This window comes from Loxodonta africana, chromosome 19 (genome assembly GCF_030014295.1).
Source record: "Loxodonta africana isolate mLoxAfr1 chromosome 19, mLoxAfr1.hap2, whole genome shotgun sequence".
NCBI classification, from domain to species: Eukaryota; Metazoa; Chordata; class Mammalia; order Proboscidea; family Elephantidae; genus Loxodonta; species Loxodonta africana.
This window is the reverse complement of record NC_087360.1, coordinates 28,776,388-28,799,544: the sequence shown is the minus strand read 5'-3', so window position 1 is coordinate 28,799,544 and position 23,157 is coordinate 28,776,388. Positions and strand designations below refer to the sequence as shown.

Here is a 23,157-nt window from a genome sequence, read left to right as displayed (position 1 = left end):
GGCGGCCATCTGTGTGCAGGGCACTTGCCCCCCCAGCCCTAGGACCAGGATCAGGAAAGGGACTCACTTTGCAGCTGACAATGCTCCCTCCTACATCCCTCAGTTGTCACGCACCTACTGGCCACCAAGCCAGTGCCAGACTCTGGGTAGAGCTGTACCTTCTCCTCATTCTGGTCTCAACTCATAAAGTAGAGCCACCCACCCAGGCCCTCTCTTCCAACTCTGGCCAATTTCCCATGCAACATTAACGCAATTATCCTTTCCAGCTATATGTTTACTGGTTAATGACCTCCCACCACTAGCAAGGTGTCTGTATTATTTACAACTACAGTCCTGGTATGGCGCCAGACACACAGGAGGTGCTAGATACATGGACAGACGCCTCCCTGCTCACAGGGGCATCCTAGGAAGTACCTGAATCATCCCATTTAACAGACAAACAGACCAAGGCTCAGAGGTGGCACAGCCTTGTCTCAATCACACCACTGGGCCTGTCTGGGTTTGGAGCTCAGCCCACCTGCCACTCCCGCATGATTTCCCAGCCCCCCGGCCTGGGGCTCTGACCACTGTCCCTTCACCAGTGGACACTGAACAGTGAAATGCCAGGAGGGCAAGGCCGGGAGTCAGTCTTTACCCTGAGCATCTGTGGGTGGAAACTGCAGCTTCCTGTTTCAGGTTCCTCAGTAGCTCAGGACACAGACTCTCGAATCACACAGGCTGCCCCCTCCCAGCTGGGTGACCTTGGGCAGGTCACTTTGCCTCTCTGAGCCTCAGTTTCCTCATCTGTAAAATGGGGCCTAGCATGGTTGGCACTCAATAAATGTGACCTGTTATTCCTTTGCACCTCAGGGAGTTGGGGAGGAAAGCTTCTAGAAGGTGGACACCAGGCAGGGGTCACCCTGAGGCCCAGCCCTCCACACCTCCTCAGGCTGGCCCTGGCTGGGCTTGTGCCTTCCTGTCAGGGTGACCTCTGTCAGGGCTGGAGAACAATGCCTGGGAAAAGGAGGAAGCTGAGTCTCCTTGGGCTGGGACGTAAATCGTGACCTCTCCAGCTCAGGGAGAGGATGGACATCCCACCACACACGCCCCTACCTGTGGCAGGCTAAGCCCCTGCCATGGGGCCTGAGCACCCTGTCCTAGGGGAGGAGGACCAGAGTCTCTGGTCAGGTGCTGACAAACTATCGGGAGAGAGTTTCTGCCTCCTTGGAAGGGGCCAGAACCCGGAGGGACGGGAAGGGAAACACATTCTCTCACAAACTTTCGGTTCAGATTCAACTACCATTAATTGTTCATCTACTATGTGCCATCCAATCCCATTCCTCTGATGCTTGACACCCTCCCCTGGCTTCCTGCTATACTTAGAATAAAACCCAAACTCCTGACAAGCCCCACACAGCTGGGGTCCTGCCTGCCTTGGCAATGTGACCTACCACACTAGCCCCTCCCTGTTCCTGGAATGTGCCAGCTCACGGTACCTGCCTTAGAGCCCTTGTACCTTCTGTTCCCTCCACAGGGAACAGCCTTCCTGAAGATCTTGACATAGCTGCCTCCAGGGGTATACTGGAGCTGACTCATACCTCCTGGGAGCCCACTGTTAAACATTCAAGAATTTTGCATGTTTGCTGATGGCTGACATCAGGTTGGTAGCTTGAAATTGGCTGCAGTGGGAGTATTTACACCATGGAAATGAGCAAACACTACAAATCAGAGCTGTCCTTCTCAGGAGTTGGTTGTTCATCAGTTACCAGCACAGCACTGGCTGGCTCCTTCTCGTCATCCATCTCTCACCTTAACCAGCACCACCTAGCCTAGAAACCCTCACACACATCTGCTCCTTCTAATTCTCTGCCCAGCCCTGCTCACTTGTGACATTCTTGTTTGTTGTTTATCTCTTGGTCTGTCTCTTCTCCCCTAGAATGAGAACTTCATGAGGGCAAGGGGTTTTGTCTGTATGGTTTCCCACAGGATCGCAGAACCTAAAACAGTGCTGCCACATGGCAAGTGCCTGATACATGTTTGTTGAATGAACAGGTATTGAGGTGCTTTTAATTTAAATTTGGCTACAACTTTTTGATGATTATTTTGAACCTAACCTCAATCCTTTCCCGTATTTCAGGATTTTTTAATGCTGGTACTATTGACACTTAGGGCCAGTGAGTTCTTTGTGGTGGGGCACCATCCTGTGCATTGTAGGATCCTTTGCGGTGAGGGGCCGTCCTGCGCATTGTAGGATCCTTTGTAGTGGGGGGCCGTCCTGCACATTGTAGGATCCTTTGCGGTGAGGGGCCGTCCTGTGCATTGTAGGATTTTGCCGTGGGGGCCATCCTGTTCATTGTAGGATGTTGAGCAGCATCCCTGGTCTTTACCCACTAGTTGCCACTAGCACCCCCTCCCCAAGTCATGATAACCAAAAATGTCTCCAGACATAGTCAAATGTCTCTTGGGGGGGCAACATCAGCCCCACAATGGGCCCTGTTGGAGGTGTTTTACTCTCCCCATTTTGCAGCCAAGGACACTGAGGCTCAGAGCGGTGCCATGACTTGGTTGAGGTCCCACATGGGCACAGAGAATGGACTCCCCTGGTGGCTAACTCCAAAGCCAATGCTCCCTGCTGCACCCGGGGCACGGGGCAGGCTGGCCCTCACAGCAACCCTCTAAGATGAGCACAGTGATTATACAGGTATATATGGGAGTTACAGGTGAGGACACCAAGGCTCAGAGAGGCGAGCCACCTGCCCAAGGTCACACACAGCATGCAAATGGCAGAGCCGGAATTCGAACCCAGGCCTGCCCAACTCCTGAACCCTCCCTCTCTCACCTGGGGCCAGGGTGCTCATCTGTTCTCAAGCTCACTCACTCTCACACTCTCTTCTCTGCTCAACCCAAATCTGCCAGGTTCCCAAGGCGCCAGACACAGGGGTTTAATTTTTCTATTGCCAGCTCCCAGATTGTTTATGGCTGGCACAGGCTCCTGGCAAAGTGCTCAGAGGTCGAAGACCAGCTCATCTCATGAATTCCTTCAACGAGAAGGCTGACCATTACTCACGCATATCAGGGAACTGTTCCTTTGGAACGCAGGGAGAGCTGTCAGGCAGAAGAAAAATACCTCAGTGCTGCTGTCCTGCCACCAGTGACCTGTGCCTGACTACGCCTGACTGCACCTGGCCACACCAGGTGGACGGGCCCATCTAGGTCTGTGCAGGGCCTGAATGCCCCAAACAAGGAGAGGGTATGCACACGACCCTCAACCCCAGGCCCATCCGTAAGACTTAGGGGGGCCTGCTCTATGACACTGAAATATTTATGAGCAAGTCCTCAGTGCCAGACCCCATGCTAAAAGCCCAGCACATAGCCTGGCACAGTTCCACTGTAGCCTACAGTACTGCCTCACTGAGGACACGTTACATAGCCTCTGTGCGCCTCAGTTTCCCCATTCCTAAAGTGGGGCAAATAATAGCAGCAACACTATCATGCCTTCAAAGGTTCGTCAACACACCACATAGGAAATGTTTGGCATACAGTAGGCAGTCGATAAAAGCTGATACTGGCATAACGTTTCTTCTGTGTCAGGCAGTCTTCTGAGTATTAACTCCTTTATGTATTAACTCTCTGGATCCTCCCAGTCCCATGTTGTAGAAACAATTATTATCCTCTTCCATGGGTGAGAAAATGGAGGCACAGAAAGGTTAAGTAACATGGCCAAAGTCGCACAGCAAAGAAATGGAGTTGCTGGTGTTTTAGCCCAGGTAGTCTGACTACAGAGCCTGTGCTCTTAACCACATCATTATAATGCTAGCTAGTATCCTACTTAGTCCTCACAATGCTTCTATGGAAAAAAAAAAAAAAACCCTTTGCCCACAAGTCAATTCTGACTCATAGCCACCCTATAAGGACAGGGTAGAGCTGCCCCCATAGGATTTACAAGTAGTGGCTGGTGGATTCGAACTGCCAACCTTTTGGTTAGCAACCAAGCTCTTAACCACTATGCCACCAGGGTTCCATATTTCTTTGAGGTAAGCATTATTCTTTTACCTTTTTACAGCTTTATGGATGAGGAAAGCAAGCTGTGGTAGCTTATCTTAAGGTCATACAGCTCCTCAGAAGCAAAGGGCCAGGCCTGAAACTCAGACCACCTGCCTGGTAGAATACGGTGCTGCCATGTCTTCCCCAAGGTCAAGCATTGTCTGTCTCCTGAACATGGCTCCACCCATCTCCATAAGAGGAAGGGCAACAACTGCTGCTTTCATCAGGGTTATCAGTATCATGGTGCTTTCCAAACGGTCTAGAAACTTCTGGTTTAAGGAAAACCCAACTCTGGGTCTGTGCAAGGCTTAGAGAGACAAAATCAGATCCTAGCTCTCAGGTGAGGGGCTCAAAGGGAAGGAACAGAAGACCAAGGTGAGGGTCCACTATAGTCCAATCCTTGCTCTGTGGCTGTGCTGTGTGACCTTGTCTGAGTTGCCTGCCCTCTCTGGGCCATAATTCCCTCAGCTGGAAAATGTTATGGGGAGGAGGCGCAAATAGGGAAGAAGGTCTTCCGCACTCTAAAATTTTACCTAAACTTTCACTTTGCTGCTACCTGGATGGTGAAAACTATAAGCACGTGTTTCTGAATGTTTCTGTGCTGCAACACTGCAGAATTAACCGCCCTCACGTCTGACACCTAAGTTGCCAGTGCAAGTCTCCCAAGTATCTCCACGTCCACATACCCAGGCAGGGAACACTAGGTCAGCAGACACTGGCCCACGGCAGCCAGCGCAGCAAGCTCCCAAAGTCTTTCCACAATATTCCTCCACTAGCTTCTGCTGGTATGCATGAAGTCAGCCTTCTAAGAAGTTTGGAATTTCTACTCCCCCCAAAATGACCACATATGTTCTGGCAGAGAGTCAGCCCCTGGAGCCGCCCCTCGATGGGTACTCAGGGGCTGAAAGAAACCCCTTCCCCAGCCATCGCGTAAAGGATAATGGGTACCTGGATTTCCCTGCAGCAGTGCAGGGGCCAGGGAGAGAGAGACACACCAAGAGGATTATGGGAAGTTCCCTGGGACAAGGGCAATGGGGTCCTCCCCAACCAGGCCCAACCAGGGCCACGCACATCTATTTGTTGAAACCACGGAACACCCCAAAACCACCCCAGAAAGAAGGAAGGAAAAACCGAAATGCGGGCAAACCCAGCCCCCTTCCCGATTTTAGGCCTTAACGTGGACAGTTCAGTAACAGAACCACCATTGACTATCCCCTGCGCAATCGAACTTCAAAAATCTTGGGCACAGAGCAGGACGGAGGGGTCCTCCTGCGGAAAACTGGGATACCAGCTTCTGCAGGCTTAAAAACAGATCAATTTTACCCTAAAGTTTAAAATGAAACATGCTTCTGTTTGGGAAAAGAATTTCATTAGGGGGAAAATATAATATAAAAATACCCATTTAGAAAGAATGTGCTATTAATTCTTAGCACTCTATGCAGAAAGGAAAATTGCATTTTTATCTAAATGGTTTTTCTGCTTAAGCCATTTACAATATTCTTTGCCTCTCTGTAATAGGCCCTGCTACCATTAGTACTGGGACAACCAGGCTGAGGGTTGAAATCGCCCTCAAACACATTTAATACATAACCCCTGAAAATCTATTCCAACCGGGACCTCAGCAAACAGGCCAGCATTCCTTTTTTTAAGGAAGAAATAAATATTGCTGAGGGAGGTGCGGGGTGGGGGCGGGGGGAGGTTGGAAGTGGTGTGCTGATCCGGGAGGAAGGGACAAGATGGTTTAAGTTAGAAGCAAATGCCCTGGGTCCCTTTAGCCAGCTGTAAAACTGCAACTGTTTTTGGGTTGCCGGGTTGCAACCATCTAACTGTATACATGTATAGAGATACACGTGATAGTATCCATCTCACTCATACACACACACACACACACACACACACACACACGGGTTTCCATCAAACAAGGAAAGAATAAAATTCGGGATATGAAAACAAACCATTTTTAAATGCTAAAGCAAACACGCCAAGCTAGTAATACCGCTATTTTCCCATTAAATCGAGTTTCTCTCCATTTGAAAAGCGAGAGTAATCTAAACAATAGTCCCTAACAAAACGGCATGGAGTTGGGGTGTTGTGGCCTCCACCGTCTGTAACAACGGAAAAAAACCCTCCATGGAGAAGCAAAAACACAGGCTGGAATGGGGCAGGCAGCTCAGCCACGGTCTGCCACGTCGCACCAAACTCGTCCTCCCCCACAACAACGCAAGCCTGGACGCTGAGGCGTCGCAAACTTCAAAACGCACTACTTCTTTCTTCTAAAAAGTTAAAATAAAAAAATAGAAAAGTCTTCCAGCTCTTTCTCTCTTACAGTCTCAAAATAACCACTTACTTAATACCAAATGTCGGGGAGCTGAATTAATTCATTAAAGAAATGTAGGGGCTGTGTTGTGCACCAAGCGTGGCGCTCCTGTGATTTCTCTGCCCAGAGCCAGAACGCCGCAGGCCGCTCACTTCCGGCGTGGCCAACCCATAAATTCTTCCTTTAAAACCAGAAGTCCAGAAATGTCATAATTATAGCTGATATAGGTAACAGGTGTGCCCCTTTCCATGTCCCCTCCGCCACGGTCCTCCTCTGTAAGATTTAGTGGCCTGGCCTGGGGTGTTGTAATCACCGGAAACGACCTCGGTTTTAAGGGTTAGATAAAGACCCTCTCCAAATTTAAGGCCAGACACCAATATCCATTAGACTTTAACAGGCCCACATAAAAAAAGAAATTGTATCCTCATCTCTCCAAAGGCCTGTTTCCTCAGTGCCTCAAGTTCGTTTCAGGCTGGCTCAGCGCCGAAAATACCCAGGCCCTTGCTAGTAGAAATGGGTGTGCAAAAGAAATTAAGCAAATGGGGGGAAGGGGGGTATCAAGGAAACCGTTGGCTCTAAAGCTGTTAGGGCCAAACCCTGGTTTCTAAAATAAATAAATAAAGGTGGAATTTTAACCCATCATCTGGAAATAGAGACAAGAAGACTGTGGGGAGCCCAGAGAGGAAGAGAGGGGCACTGGAGAAGGCAGGCTGAAGAGCCTGAGCCGTCAAAATGACGCGCGCTCCCCTTTTGAGACTCGGTACTAGGAAAGGCCAAGGCTGAGGGCTGCTTTGCTTTGTTGTTCCTTTTCCCTGCTTTCAAGGCTTACACATACTTTTTTCTTCCTTCTATGGAAGTCAAACCATGCGTTTCTCTAAAAGTTAGAACTCCTCCCGCCCCCCACCATCCCCACCACCGCCATTTGTCAAGACGGTGGAATGGAAGGTGCTCCAAAGAGGTTTAAGATTCCCAGTTCTCCACCCTCCACTGGTGTGACGAGACGCTTCCCCACGTCAGCACTCAGCTCCCAGGCAACTGAGAATTAACCCTCGGAAAGTTTCAGGGGTCCAAAAAGGCAGGCTTCAGAAGGAAGCCCATGTTCTCTGGCTGTTGCTGAGGCTCTGGGAGACTGGGTGTGCTAACCGAGTGGGCTTTTTCCTCTTCCTCCCTGACAAGTGATGACTGGAGGCGCCATGCAACATCTCTTTCTGTCCTGGGGAGGTGGTGGGAACCACGTCTGGGGCCTTCATTCAGTGCCAGTGAGCCAGCCGTGAATGCACACACTCACACGCGTGCACGCACACACGCACGATCCTAACCCAAGCAAAATGTTTCATACACACTGAGCACAAAATAAATGCTTATTCACTAAACTGACCCAAAATAGTGAAATGTACAAGTAAATTAATCCTGTCTCTCCCGAGGGTCTAACAGGATTACAAATTCGGTGAAAATGAGCCACACTGAGATCAATAAACCTCTACTTAAAACTGAAAGAGGCCCAAACTTTATACAAGCTTCTTCTTGGGGGTAAAAAATATATATATATTTTTCATTTCTTCTCAGGCCTGTGTGTGCATGCGTGTCTTGTGCACTCGAGAGCAGAAACCAGCAAAAGGCATCCAAAGCTTCATGCCCGGACAATTTAGAAATAGTCACGGTGTAAGGATCGTGAAATTGCTACTGTTTAAAAAAGCCAAATTTTGGTCCATAGCCTCCTTTCCCTCCAATACTAAACAATCACCAAAAGTTCCACTGCAGGAGATGAAAATGGTCCATTTGTTTTTAGCCAATTAAGCCTCGGTACAAAAGTATTAAGGGCTCCTGATGGGGAGGAAAGAAGAGACTAATTTCACCAGTTCCTTTCCGCACTTGGTTTCTCGTGAATCTGGGGAATCTTCCTTTTGCTAATTCATCATTTAACTTTAGTTCCCTTTTTTGCTTGCCATTCAGAAAAAGGAAAAAATCCTATAACTGTATGGGAGAGCACTTGGAGGCACACTGGCATTTCCAGGCAGAAGGGCCTGCCTGTAATGTCTATAAAAGCTGAGATTATCCCCCAAGGGGCTAGGGGCTGGGAGGGAGTCCTCAGGGGCCACCTTACAGGGTCACCAGGGGAATGGCCACTCCTTTTTCTCACCCCCTAGCATCCCTCTTGTATGGAAAGAGGTACATGGGGTCAGCGCCTCTGCAAAAGAAGTTGGCCACAGGCATGTTATTCAGCCTGGACCCATCCAGTTCCTGTCTGGGTCTTCATCCCCTGTGCTGGCCACTAACTAAACGGAAACAGCCCCTGACTGTGAACAGCCCTACGATACATTCATCCCGTCTCAGGCTGGGTCCTCCATGTATATTTCTTCCATACATCTGTGGTCATCTGGGAGGCCCAGGCCCAGCAGGAAAAGCACAGCCAAGAACTTTCTGTCCTTGATGATGGCCGACACCCGCCCCCAAGCAATTCACTCACCCCCCAGCCTTCTCCAGGAGGTGTTGTTATAAATGACTTCTACATTTATAAATTATTTTCCACTCCGTAACTCCAAGAGTCGGTAAATAACATTTCAACCCATGTGGACGTACCTCTCCCCGGCTCTCCATCCATCCCCTTACCACCCCTCCTCCAAGAAAATAAACCGCACCCCAATCTCCATCCAGTCATCCTCACTGGGGGTGTTTCTCTCTCTGCCTTCCACCTTGTAGAAAAGGAGGGCAGGGTGCTCGTATCAGGAGTCAAACTCTAGAATTTTCAAGGACTTTTTCAAACAGCCCACATGGATAGCGTAGAACACACTGACTTCTTTGCAAATCCTCAATCAACCCTTGCTTTCTGCAGAAGTCTGGGCTTCAGGGATTTCGAAACCTGGCTAGGTTTTCTGCTGACTGCACCCTACCCCTCTCTGATGGTAAGATGGTCCCTCAGAAGTATCTTATTCCCTGTGGTCCTTGCCAATCATCCGACAATGCTTGTGTTCCAAGATCCAAAGGCGTCTGAAAACACCGCTTCACAATAACTGAAAAGGGTCATATCTTTTTGACACCTCACCCTGCACCGGACGAGCAGCTAGCGGTGTGTGTGCATGTGTGTGTGTGTGTGTGGATGGGTTCACTTCATTTGCTGTCACCTCACACTCCCCAATCCCCCAAATACAACCAGCAGAACCAGACGAAGCACCCGATTACCCTCAACTTTGGGGCAGATGGATGTCCCCAGTGACACCACACAAAAGCCAACAGCATCAGAAAAACAGCCGAGACTAGGTTGTTAAGGTGAAATTCTTGTCCCCAGCTTTAAGGTCAAATGAAAAACCCTTATGCCCAAACACTCTTCAAAATTAGTACCAGCAACAAGAAGGAAAAATGGATTTTTAAATCATCAGGACTGAAGGCATCTGTAGGCCACCTAGTTCTCATAAGACAGGGTGCTGGGAGAAGGAGCAGAGGAGAAATCAGGCTGCAGACATGCCTTTGCACCAAAGTCAGTTCACGTTTCCTCCAAAGGCATGACAAAGGCAGTCTATTTCTGAGTAACTGTTGAGATCACTTTGAGAGAATCTACTTCCCTGCCGGGTGTCTTCAAAGCACCCAACTTCCCAAAGCCCTTCAACAGCAATGGAACCCAAATATGCCTTTACCAATGGGTCTTGCTGTTTCCCTAAACCACGTTCCAACACAGCTGCCTTCACCCAAACCATAGCCCACACAGATAAGTCAGACCACACCCATAAAGTCAGAAGCCACTGAAAGAACAGGAACCCCAAGGCCAAATGTTTTGTGAGGAGTCCAAGATTTTTCCACAGACATGTCAAGAACAGGCTGTAAGATGGAGATTTCAGGGAAGGGGGGCAACCTGAGCTGGCTGGATCTGTGAGCTTTAAAGATTGAAAAACCTGCTTCCTCTCCAATAATGTGAGTTTGTATTAGAGTGGTTATTGGGTTTTTCTCCAGTATTGAACAAGCCCCTTCCATGTAAGGTATTCCTTCTGGGACATTCAGAGAGAGCCAGATTGTTGGCATGGGTGTGCTAAGACCTCCGAATTGTTAAATTCAATTGCCTTGTGTTTAAAGGGCGTTTGGGTCCCTACGACGATGTATAAATCGTGAAAGGATACACACATGACCACTATAAAGTTTTCTCTCTGATCCAAGCTTCGCAAGCAAGCAGGGATTATGAAAATCTACCAGCTTTCTCAGCCAAGACAGAGCACGAGAATTGGGATGCTGTGGCTACCACAGACCCCCCACTCCACAGGTACCTGGGGGAGGGGGGGTAGTCCAATGTGGCTTTGTCAGGGCCAAAACTCACTGCTGTTGGTCACCTTCAAGAGCCGCCTTGGATTTTAAGAGGCAAAGAGGCCTGTGACAACTGTTTCTCCCCCGTGCCCTTTCTGGAAAAAACCACGTTGGGCACAGACTCCCTCACCTGCCACCCGAACCTCTGAGGCTGGCTGATTAAAATGCAGACCAGTAAACAAAGGGGGCCACCGCAGCGCCCTATAATCATTACACCCCAAGAGAATGATGTCTTTCAAATGTCCCTCCCCACTGAAGTAGACCGAACTTAACTCGGCTTTTCTATCCTGGTCACAAAATAAGTTCGAGGTTTTTTTTCCCTTCTGAAGCCACATCCACAAGGCAGGCATCTTCTCACTAACATCCTACAGAATAACTGATTCCAGTGTGAGGCCACCAGCATGGCTGCTATGGTGTGAGCTGGCGTGTTGGCCTGTTGGCAGAAGATGGCAGGGAACGATCCAGGCCGCCTCGGCACTGGGTGACCCATGGAGCGAAATGTGCCATGGTTCCAGGATCATCTCTTCCCCTCAGGTCCTGTTCCCAGCCCTTGGGGTGCCTGAGAGGCACTGATTTGGGGGCTGCCGGCTGAGCTCTTGTGCAACGGGACACAGAGGGTCCATGCAGCCTTGGCGGCCATGACTAATTTGAAAGCCCAGCGTTGTCTCCACATCGTTCGTACCAAAAGATTACAATAGAGGAGAGGGTTTTTCCATAAATGAGAAGCAGCGTCCGCTTCTCACAACTGGGGGGTGATGGGGGAAGACTCATTCAAAGATTCCACTCCTGGCTGGAAGGTGGTCTTAGCTGAACTCAGCCAGAGAGACACCTCCACACACCACACGCTCACACACAAAACCCAGCAAGGGGGAGACGCATGTCTGCTCCTTAAACACTCCCAATCAAAGTCACCCATGGCCTAGGAGGCCCGGGAGGCCAAGATTTTGTAATTAGGATCTTCAAAATCCTCCCTCTATTTTTAGGACTTGAGATCACTCAGCCCCTTACAAAACCAGAGCTTGTCAGCGAAGGCCACTGAGGAAGGTTTAGCAACTTCCCCACTCGCCTACAGAATGCAGATTGAAGGTAAACTACAGGAGTAATTTGATTATTTGGTGGAAATACTCGGGGCCATGCATATGTTTATGTGCATGTACTGGGGTGGGGAGAGGGGCTCCGTCACATGCTGAATTGCACAGGGCCCTGCTTTCCTCCACTGCCGGCAACACGCTGAGACCTCACACCCACCCCACCATCCTCTTGCAAGCCGACCCCCAGACCACTTCATTTTGCTGCAGTATATGTGAAAAGGCAAGGAAACTTCACGAATGTCCCCCAACTGGCTCTCTTCTCAATCACACACTCCTGTATATATCAACATCTCCGCCACAAGCAATCAAAGCCCACACTCAAATCTGTCCACCCAAGACGCACCTAAAAATAGACAGCGTCCTCAAACAAACACATCCACAGCAAGGCAAAACCCTGACTTGACTCAAGAGGATGAAGTTGGGCGATTCCAGCCCCTCTAGACTAAAGAACTGGGGGGAACAAGCAAGAGGGGCAGTGAGGGAAGGATGAAAGGTACACCGCACTGGTTATAGGGGCCCCAATAAACCCGGGTCCCCTCTGACCCAAGGGAGTTTGGTGTTTTTCTGTCGGGATGCACTTGGGCGGCCTGCCTGCCCTCACACACTCCCCTGACATTTGATCCTATTACATAAAGCTGTGCGGCCTTTTAATCTCTAAAATTAACCAAAGAGAAGTAAATACAGTACTCCTTGCTAGAAGCATGTATCTCCCTAAATGCTGTAGGCAAAGAAGATCACTCCCTGAGCAAAGAACACGATCCTGCGTTACTGTTACCGGAGTGGAGTGAAAAGAGTCACCAGCGATTTTTGCTACATTTCCCAGCATGGAGGGAGTTTCAGTGATCCTGTGAAAACCCAGCTATACATTCAAGTTAGCCCTTGAACAGTGGGGAGAATTCCCCTCCTCCAGTTTCACCAAGCCCTCTCGGGCTGTTTATTAAAGGTGTATATTTTATAACAGCAGAGGGTATCAAGTAACTTCTTGGCGAGGGCAAGCTGTATTTTCAGTACCTATTAAGATTCTTGGCGGAAATTTAACTACCTCTGTCAGGCAAACAAAGTCGTATCAAGAATCACAGAACTGAATTGCTAGAAAGAGAAATTAGATGAATCAACCCTCACTCCTTCCCTAGAAAACGCCATAAAACAGAAGTAGTTTCAACAGTCTCTTACTTTGGCTGAAGGGCCCTACCAGAAATCTAAATGAATTTACATTAAAGAAAGTTATCCTCAAGGAAAGCCCTTTCATCTTTAAAAAAAAAAAAAAAAGTATATATCTTAGATAGGAATACAGAACTATCTATTACACACGAGAAGGCAATGGGTATTTAAAATCAAAAAATCAAAACAGCTAGGAAAAATCCAGGGGCAGAAACCATTACAAGTTCAACACCACTAAGCTGCAGCCCCCTTAAAACATCTTTGTCCTTTATTAATATTTAGGAGAAACGTATTAATTGCAGACGTGGGCTAGGTTGGGGTTTTATGTGGGGAGGCGGGCAAAGAAGACAGGTTTATTACAGCCATGAAATATTAAACAAGCACCAAACAACAGTAGTTGTATGTCCTGGACTTGCCAGGGAGCAGGCAGCCCCGAATGTCAGCTGCACAAAGGGGCCCTATCTGTTTACATTACCCCTGATTAACACCTGTGAAGTTTTGGGTTACATCTTCCGGAGGCGCAAAAGTCACAAGGAGGCATGCATCCTGTGCTGGGCGATTTCTCCGGGAAACAGGACTGCAAGGATCCTTGCTTTCCCAAAACAAATGTAAGGGAGACTGGAAAATTCTCTTCACAGTGTGGGGAGAAGGGGAAAGCCAAGCCAGAAAATCAGTGCTTTGCTCTGAACCTAGGACCAGCCCACCACCCCCCGGCCAGCCCCATGTCTAAAGAAATGCCATGTTCAAGTCCTGCCTGCCTAGTATTTCTCAGCCCTGCTTACTGTGTTCCGACTGGAATACTGTGAGAAGCATGAAATTCCAAAAATTTCACCCACATCACTGTAAAAATATCATACTTCCAAAAAGGGTAGGCTTGCAGGCAGAGCGTGTACCGAGACCTAATCCCATGTCAGGGTGTGTGAAAAAGCATTTCTAGATTGCTCTGGATTTCAAGATTGAGAGCGACCCACAGGAAGTTGGGCAAGGATAAACTTATTACAGAATGAGGCTAATTCCAGTTTGGCAAACTGTAAGGGGCGGGAGGGGGGTAAAAACACTCTTTGGGACTTACTATCCATTATCTATAATTATCATTACTTCTTCTCTAGCTGTCTTGAAATTCCTTCATAGGCACACATCTATTACAAAGATAGGTGGCCAACTTTCCAAATTGTTTTTAAATTCATGTAATCCTTACTGATTTAATAGATAGCGGAATAGGCCTAAACTGAGGCTAGGTTTTTTTTGTTTTTTTTTTCCCTTTCCATACCTCACGCTTTCCCCACCCCAACTTTGTGCAGATAGAGCACCCTGATCAGATGTAGAGTTTCATTATATAAAAGTTGCTTGGTGGGGTAGATGAAGTCAGGAGACACGTAATTTGGAGAGGCTCCTTTCCTCGTCAAAAACTCAACACATGTGACTCTGGCCTAGACTTTGCTGGGATGCAACTTGCCAGGCGAGTTCCCTCCCCACCAAAGGACATCTGAAGCCCATAAGACAATCAGGCATGTCCCAGTGGCTACATGCCTCCTGTAGTTCTGAAGACTTATCCCTTTCCTCCAATCCCAACACGGATCATTTTGTTAAATACCGACTAGTATTTTGTCATCAGAGCGAAGAATTTCAGAAACAGTGTTAATATTTAATCACATTAGTACTGGCATGTTTTATGGCGTGACAAAATAAAATATCATTACCCCAACGGGCTGTGCCTGAAAGGGGGGAGGGAGGTTATGAAAAAAAGTGCTTGCTGGGACTGGAACCTGGAGAGAAGATAAATTTCAAGCCTCTGGACACCACGGGGGCCATAGCTAGTGGGACCCTGTGCGTTTGTTTACGGAAAAGCAGAACGTTTTACATTAAAAAAATCTTTCGACTCTGTTTCGAGGTGGTACACTTGACTCTGATTTTCAGCCAGGGGACTCGGGGGCTGGTAGAAGACTCTGTGTACCTATTTATACAACGTGTGCAGATGGAACCGCAGGGTGTTATCATAATGAAAAGTTTAATCATCCTTATTTACTACCAGTGAGGGAGCGGGCGTCAGATGCGGATACCTTATAAAGCCTTAACTAGCAGCCACGGGGCTGCAGCGTCTGCCAGTGACCTCAATTCGGGGCTTTATCTAGGAAACCGTTCTTCCCACATCACAGAACGGAAAACAAAGGAGGTCAAGTGAGTGTCCCTGCCTATGCTTATAAGGCGGCCAGCCCCTCCACCCTTCCCTGAAGGAAGTCCCAGGCCTCCCCTGTGCTTTTAGCTTGCAGGGGAAATCAACCCTGAAGTGGCTAGCATCTGCTCCCAAAATTATTTTCGATCATCTGACTGTGATAATGAAACAAACAAAACATTTCTTTAATGACATTTCTTCATTCACAGCCTGTGTCTTTCTTTTCATTTTTTCTTTTTTCCAGTAAAGGAAGATAAGCTGGACTGCTAAAGGGGTGGACAGACACGTTTAAAGAAATCCCATTAAACAAACACCACCCTGAATCTCTCCACCTAGTCTATGAAGGCCCTTGGAAAGAGTCAGCCTGCAAGCGCTACTGGCTTTTTTAAAAATTATTATTCATTTCCTGAATTGGGTCGGTTTGTTTGTTTTTAACTTTTCTCACTCCATTTAGGCCGATATATTCTTAATTATTTAGGGGAGGGAGGGTCAGGAAGAAGGAAGGTGGAGGGGTAGACAGGCCAAGCCAGGTAGAAGTGACAGGGGCTGAGATTTGTGCTAACCAGCTATCGATCGGGCAGGATCGAGATGTTGTGTACAAGAAAATAAAAGAGAAGGGGGGCCAGGCAAGTAGGATGCTGTGTCCAAGTCCATTTTAAAAAGGAGGGGGAAAAAAAGGAGAAGAAGCTGAGGGTCCCAAACTAACCAATTTATGGCCTTCCCTGGGAGAAGCTTGGAGAATGCTGATGCAGGCCTGGGTGTCTGCTGTGCATGCTAAACACCCAGCTTCAAATGAGAGAGAGCGTCCCAGGCTGGGCAGTAACCACGAACAAAGAGAAAAGCAGCGGGCCACATTCATGAATTAGAAAACCTAAGCGGGAAGGCTACGGGAGACTGGGAGCCTGAAAAAGCCCCTAGTTCTGAGCCACCCAACTCCTGCCCCATGCCTCCTTACCCTCCTCCTTCCTCCCCACCCCTACCCCACCCCCATGCCCAACACATTCTCCTAAAACCTACTCTCACCTTAAATCCAGGGTCAAGAGATGGTGGGACGTGGGGAGGGCTAGGAGAATCAAGGCAGAGGAGAGAAGTATCAGAGAGGACAAGAATCAGGGGACACATTTCTTAAAAGCCAGGGTTAAATTGCCAGCCAGAGGCTCCTAGTGAATTCTGCCTAGTGAAACGCAGGGAATTCAACTGTAGTTTATAAGAAAAAGGTAGGAAAAGGGGGAAATGTTACCTAATTTTAAAAAGACATGAACTGCTCAAAAAAAAAAAAGCCCTTGATATCTTTAGGTTAAAAAGAACTGTTATCACTTTAACTGGAATGGTGGTCCATTTACTAACTCGCCCACACCCCTCCCACCTGAAAGGCCTCCAGGGTGCTTAGAATGCAAACGAGGGCTGGGACTGGACATCTGTCACCAAAGCCAAGCGAAATATTGACAAACGCGGGTCCTTTGTGTCTTACGAATATGTATCCATATTCCTGTACACAAATGATGCATGGTCTGGACTTTGTTAAGCAGACCCCTCCCAGTCCCATGGCCCCATGGCTCCCCTCCCTCAATGATTTGGAGACTCACCAGGGGAAAAGGCTGGTTGCCTCCTACAACCCCGACAGGTCTCTAGTCTTTCAATGAAACTCTAATAGTTAAGAAGAGACAAAACCGCTATTCATTAGGAACAAATGTCAAATCAGGTGTCGCCTCTGAGTGATGCTGCTGACACTGAGCCCGTAACTTTTTTTTCTAAGGATGCTCAGCACCTAGGAGAACTCAAGCTGAGGGATGGCGAACTAGGAATGGGGGATGGGTAACACAACTTCCCAGGTGTCCCTGCCAGGAAGGGGAACACACAACTAAAAGGTGGCAGTGGGTTGAATGTTGGGGTGGGGGGGGGTTCTGAGTGTGAAATGCAAGAAGCCTAGTTTTCTGAGTGCTGCGCAGCGCCAGGAGACTCAGCTAAAACTCTGGGGAGGGGGGGAACACGGGTATAAAGCTCTACAATGACCACCCCCACCCCCACTCGGCTGTGCTACCATTTAAGTTCTTACTGTCCTGTAGAACTAGGATCTACCTGGCAGCACCTGCGGGGTGTGGGGAGGGGGCGTCCAAGTAGGGAATTAAGAGGGCCCCCAGGGCCCTCCTAACCCCAGGGGACCCACCCCTCTTGAGCCTTCAGTGCAGATGCTAAAGCCTGCCGTGGGGGAGGGGCGGGTCACGGGTGAGGTGAAAAGGAGGACGCGCGCGCATATACCTTCTTTGCTGTTGGGGTTCTGGGGTTTGGCCTTCTCCCAGGGCGCCAGAGTCTTGTCGTCGTCCGCGCCGTCCACCAGGGCCTTGTCAGCGGGCATGTACCAGGTGGCGCTGTGCTCCGCCATCAGCGAGTCCAGGTCGATGGTGCTCATGGCGCTCTTGACGGCCTCGGAACAGCAGCTGCCCAGCTCGCTGTCACCATTCTGAACGCCCGAGGCCCCGACGGCGCACTCGCCCTTCTTGCTGCCCTTGAGTCCCAGGGGCTGGTCCTCGGAGATGCTGAACTGCTGCCTTTGCAGCTGGATCTGCGCCTGGAGAATCTCCAGGGGGTGGATCTCATCGGGGGGCGGTGCGCCGCTGCTGCTGGTTGGGGTCCGGACCTGCTCCAGGCCCGGCGTGCCGGGGTGGCCCGTGCCCCCGCCGCCGCCGTAGCTGTCCGGGGTCGAGGTAGAGGTAGACATGATGCCCAGGCCGAGCGGGGGCGGGGGGGCCTTCGGTCCGTGTTCCCCTGCACCCACCCCACGGGGCGGGAGTTTGGGCGAGCCGGTCACCAGAGGACTCCGGCTCGCTTTAGCCAGGGCTGGGGGGTTGTCAGAGCTGGAGGACACCTCGTCCTCATTGGCGTAGCTTGTGCTCACCTCGTCCGAGGCGAACTCTCCCATGTGCGGGGAACTACCGTCCGACTTGGCCCCGCCGTCCAGGGACGCCATGAGGTCCGGTTGGTCCCCCAGGAGCAAGTCGGCCCCCTTCCCCCACGATGGCGATGTGAGTGCCTTCTCGTGGGGCGTTGGCGCCCCGCGCGCCTCGCTCGCAGAGCCTCCCCCGACGGCCGCGCCTGGTGCCTGCTGTTGCCCTGGGCTCACCCCTGGCGCGCCCCCGCTGTCTGGCGCAGTCGAATACTTGTCGAAGAAAGTCCCAGGGCTCACGTGACCACTGTCCCTTTTTCTGCGACCCCGTCCCCGGCCGCCGCCCCCGGGGACAGGCTTGCCATCGTTCCCCGACGTGGATTCCAGGGTGTAGTTGGGAGAGAGGCTGGTGCCGTCCCCTGAGGCGGGTGGGTTGGGCGGCCCCGAGGCTTTGGAGACGCTACTACTGGTCCCCGACGGGCCTCCGGGCCCCGGGACCCCAGGGGCAGTCCCTCCTGGGAAGTAATCCGAGCCCGGGTTGCCGGCCACGGCCGCGCCGTCGGTCTCGTTCTGGCTCAGTTTCCTCTTGCCCTCAGGCGGGTTCTTCTTGTTGAAGGTCACGTTGAGGTTTGGGGCCCCGAGGCTGGCGATCATGTTCTGGCAGGCGGTAGAGAGCGCAGCCAGGCAGCTCTGGCCGAACAGGTTGTCCTTGGAGCTGGGCTTGTTGAAGGAACCTAGCGAGAGCGCGCCCAGCTTGCTGGCGGAGGCGCGCTGGCTGGGCTGGAAATCCGGCTGCGGAGGGTATGCGCCCCCTCCGCTGCCGCCGCCCGCGCTGCCGCCGCCCCCGCCAGTGCTCGGGGGCGAGTTCACGCCCGGGCCGCTGTGCGGCGTGGCCTGCCGGCTAGTCGCGCCAAACGGAAAGCCCGGCTGGCCCCCGAGCGCGGGAGCCGCGAAGTCAGGCGGCGGAGGCCGGCGCTCCGAGGGCGCGCTGGGAAGCCCCACCCCGGCCCCGGGCGACTGCAGCTGGCCAAGGCTGGCCAGACTGCCCCCAAACTGCAAGCCCGGCGAGGGCAGCGCGGGCACGTGGCCCTCTCCGGGCATCCTCAGCGGCTCCTGCAGAGGGCCCCGGAACAGCACCCCCGAGCCGCCAGGCGGAGGGGGCGGCGCCAGGCCCGGGTCGTGCGGACCGCAGTCAGCCGGCAGGCCGGAGCCGCCCATCCTGCGGGGCAGCAGGTCTCCTGGCGGCGGGTGCGGGCCTGGGAACCACGCGCTCTCCTGCGCCAAGTGCGGCGCCGGCTGCTCGAAGGTGCCCAGACGCCCAGAGCCCGCGCCGCCGCCTTCGCGCTCAAAGTTCGGCTGGGCCAAGCCGCCCACGGGGCCGCCGTGCACCAGGCCGCCCTGGCCCACGTCCCCGGGGTGGCCTAGCTGAGCCAGGTTGGGCTGGCGCAGCCGCTGTTGCTGATTCCGCGACGCCATCTGCTTGATCATGAGGGCCGCGTTTTGGCGCTGCTGCTGCTGCTGTTGCTGCTGCTGCTGCTGCAGGGACTGGTGGTCCTGAGCCGGGTGCTGCAAGGGTGGCCCCGAGGGGAAGCTGTCGGGCACAGGCGGCGTGAACTCACCGGGCAGGCCCGGGTAGGCGGAGGGCGAGAGGTGGTTGTCCAGCGCTCCGTTGTGCATGCTGCCGTTCCACGAGGCGCAGCGGTCCACTCCCGCGCTGCCCGGGAAGTCGAAACGCGGCCTTTTGGCCACGTTCATGTAGGGGGGAGCGTCGAAATGCTGCAGCCGCTGGTTGGGCGCCTGCTGCGGAGGGGGGTGCTGCATATTGAACACAGGCTCGGAATATGGGTGCATGCTCCGGTTCTCCAACCGGTGGATGGGGTACTCGAACTGCGCGTGCTGGCTAGGCAGCATGGGACCCCCATCCTGCAGGCCGCCGCTGGGCGTGCCTGCCTCGCCCTGCTGGGGCCGCGGAAGTGCAGGCGGGCACGAATTTTGTCGTACCAGAAGCCCTGGCGGCGGCGGCGGCTGTGGCTGCTGCGGCTGCTGAGGCTGTGGCTGCTGCGGGGGCTGCTGCTGCGGTGGTGGCGGGGCCTGCTGGGGAGGCTGCATTAATGGGTGCCTGGAACCCACTCCAGGCTCTAGGCCCACAGGCATTTTGCGGGCCCCGCCGAACCTCTCAAAGAAAACGCTGTGTTGCTGCTGCTGCTGCGGTTGTTGCTGCGGTTGCTGGGCGTGCATTTTGGACAAGCCCACCATGCCCGCAGCTCTAGGCATGGCGGAGGCGCCCGGGAAAGCGCCCCCGGGAACCTGGCGGCCCGCCGCGTAATGAGGCAGCTGCCCCTCGGAGTCCGAGGGCGAAAACATGTCAAAATGTCCCGAAGGCGCCTCGCCCGGATAATTGTATTCCAGCGAGTCGACGGCTCCTTGGTTCGCCACCCTCCGAGGCTCCAGACTGTGAGAATCGGAGCCGCTGGAGGCAGGCAGGCCGTGGAAGGAGGCGGCCCGGTTGGGGCTCTGGTCCAGCGGCAGGCATGGGGCTGGCACCGCATGGCCCGAGGCGCCCGAGCTGTGAAAGTCCGGGAGGTTCCCCGGCCGCTGCGGGCCGAAGCTTTCGGGCCCCTGGCTCTCCGCCATGTGCTCGTAACCCTCGGCAAAGGGCGGCTGGCTGCCCAGGCCGCCAGCGGCGCCGCCGTAGCCTAGCAGGCGCCCCCCGTGCAGGCACGATGCCCCCGGGTCCGGGCCGCCAAAGTTGCCCCCAAAGTGGGGGTGATGCTGGTGTGCATGGTGGCTGCCGGGGTGGCCGTGGTGCGGCTGTTGGCCACCGAAGAAACCGTGCACCGGCTGCGCTTGCAGCCCCCCCGCGTGCAGCTCAGAGTGGCCGCGCGCGTGGAAGCCGTACGGCTCCATGTTCATGCCCAAGATCGGGGGCTCGCCCAGCGCGCTCATGGCAGGGTCCACCGGGCCAGAGGGCCCCCCCGCATGGAAAGCCGGGGCCTTAAAGTGGGCGTTCATGCTCAGTCCGGCCTCGTTAAAGTTCCTCTCGCCGTGGCCAGCGTTCCTGCTGTTGATCTGGGGCTCGAACTGGTCCAGCCCAAACATACTTGGCGGGGGGCGGGGGTGATCAATAGGGCATGACAGCCTGCTCTCCGCGGCGCGCCTCCGGCCAGCTACTCGTTCCGGCCCTGGGTTCCGCGCTCCCGGACGCTCAGCACCGCCGGGGCGCAGCGCGCACCGACACCTCTCCTGGCGTGGGGAGTCTGGGGGCTATCAGCACCTCTTCTGAAGCTCTGGCTCTGCCCAGCGCGAGCCGCTCTCACATCTTGCGGGGCCGCGGAACCTCCAGGAGCTGTACTGGGGGGCACATGCCTCCGGCAATTGACCCAGCTGAGGGTGGGTTTAAGGGGAGGGGACGAAGCCGCGGGTGAGTGGAGACAAAAAGTTAAGTAGCGGGAAGCGGACGGGAAGGGGAGAGGGAGAGCGGAGCGATCACCTTCTTAAGTCCGATCGGGTCGGGTGGGGAGCCCCAGGACGCCGCCCGCAGCCTCCCGGAGTCCGTGACGGAGCTGCGAAGGGGTCGGGGAGGGAGACCCTTCAAAGCCGCGGCTGGAGCCCGGGAACCGTCAGAGCGGTCCCTCCCCCCTCCCCCCGGAGTCCCCGCGCTCGGCAGCCCGAGCCTCCGCCGAGCACGATCCGCTCGCACAGTCTCCTGAGGCCCAAGGCGAGTGGCTGCTGAGGCTGCTTCTTCAGCGGGTCGGAGGACTGGAGGCTCCACTCGGCATCGCCCGCGCCGGCCTCTGAGGCAAGGGCGCAGCGGAGCTGGGTAGGCGGCGGGCGTCCGGGATTGAAGCGGAGGGTCCGGGGGAAGACGAGGCTCCCCCGCTCCCGGACGGGTGCGCTGCGCCCCCGGAGCGCTGCTTCGCGGCCACGTCCACCGGCTGCGTCTCCTGTCCTCCGCTGTTGGGTCTCTGAGTTAGCGGGAGACTCCGCGCCCTGTTCCAGGCGCCGCTGGGCAGCGAGACGAAGGGTTGGGTTGCTCCGAGGCTTCGGTTCCTTGCCTCCGCGCCGAGGTGCTGCGCGAGTCCCCTCGGACCCGGAGGAAGGGGGCGTCCGCGAGTTGGGAGGCCACGCTGGGCTAGCAGGTTAAGGCGTTCCAGCTGCGCTCTACGAGCCGGGAATGGGGGGGGGGGCGGCTCTGGGGGGGGTCCACGCACCCCTCTCCCGGCTGGCGGGGGGGCTCCGCGTGGGGCGCTCCGAGGGTCTCGGCTCCCCTCTCGGTGTCTGCCTCTCGCCCAGCGCTGGGAGAAGCAGCAACAAGTTTTGCATTTCAGCAATCAATTTCAGCCATTACATTTGCACCAATCAGCGCTGCCGGAGCTCCGGGCCCGGGGCGGGGCTCGTTCTTAAGGTGGTCCTGGGGCCTGGCTGCTGAGGCCCTCGCCAAGATGCCGCACTTGCCCAGCTCCGGAGTCACCCTCGCACGCCTCGCCTCGAAGTCCGGCGCCAGTGCTTTGGGGGCGCGCCCTGGCCTCGGGGCGCAGCGGGCTGGCGAGGGCGCCGGCGGAGGAGAGAGGCAGGAGCTCGGCTTTGTTCACCCCCCTCCCCACTCACACCGTCCCCAACTCCCCACCCCCAACTGGAGCGAGACCCGCCGGGTGGGCAGGGGGCGGGGAGGTGGGCGGTGAGCGGTACCGGGCGCTCAGACAATGGGGTAGCCAGGCAAAGCCCCTGGACTAGCAAAGGAAAGTAGCTAAGTGTCGACGCGCTTCAGCCCTGGGGCGAACCCTTAGCTCTCCAGCTCCGTTTGCTTCTTAGCGGTGCCCAAGTTAGCTGGCCTTGGGATTTTCCTGGAGGTGAAAACACACTGGGAACCCTGGAGTTAGGGTTCTACCCTAGGGACCCGAGGGCTTGCTCGCTCCTCCCTCCGAAGGGCGCGCACGATTGTTCTCAATTCCGCCTGTCTAGGGTTCTCGGCTCGCGATCGCCGGCTTCCGCCCTGAGGAGCCACGACCACTTGGCCCCTTATGCGTGCGTGTGTAGGGGGTGGGGAGAGAGACTTCGGCTGAGCCCAGCGACAAGGCGAGGCGATTGGGAGCCCCGAGAGGATCCGCGCGCAGAGGGCGCACCGGGCGGCCCGAGCACCCTGCTCCGGAGACACCGGGCGCTCTGGCCAAGCCCCGGGCCCTCTGCGGGAGCGAGGGTGGGTTCCTTAAGAGATCAA

General features: G+C 53.9%; 1 protein-coding gene across 1 annotated transcript in view; it reads right to left on the bottom strand.

The window, feature by feature from the left end:
• MN1 (MN1 proto-oncogene, transcriptional regulator) overlaps positions 1 to 21,038 on the bottom strand; it is a 49,271-nt gene extending 28,233 nt beyond the window's left edge. The window contains exon 1 of the mRNA XM_003419091.4: positions 17,315 to 21,038. Coding sequence (XP_003419139.2) covers positions 17,315 to 21,038 — 3,724 coding nt within the window. The remainder of the gene's footprint in view (positions 1 to 17,314) is intronic.
• Positions 21,039 to 23,157: the final 2,119 nt, after the last annotated feature.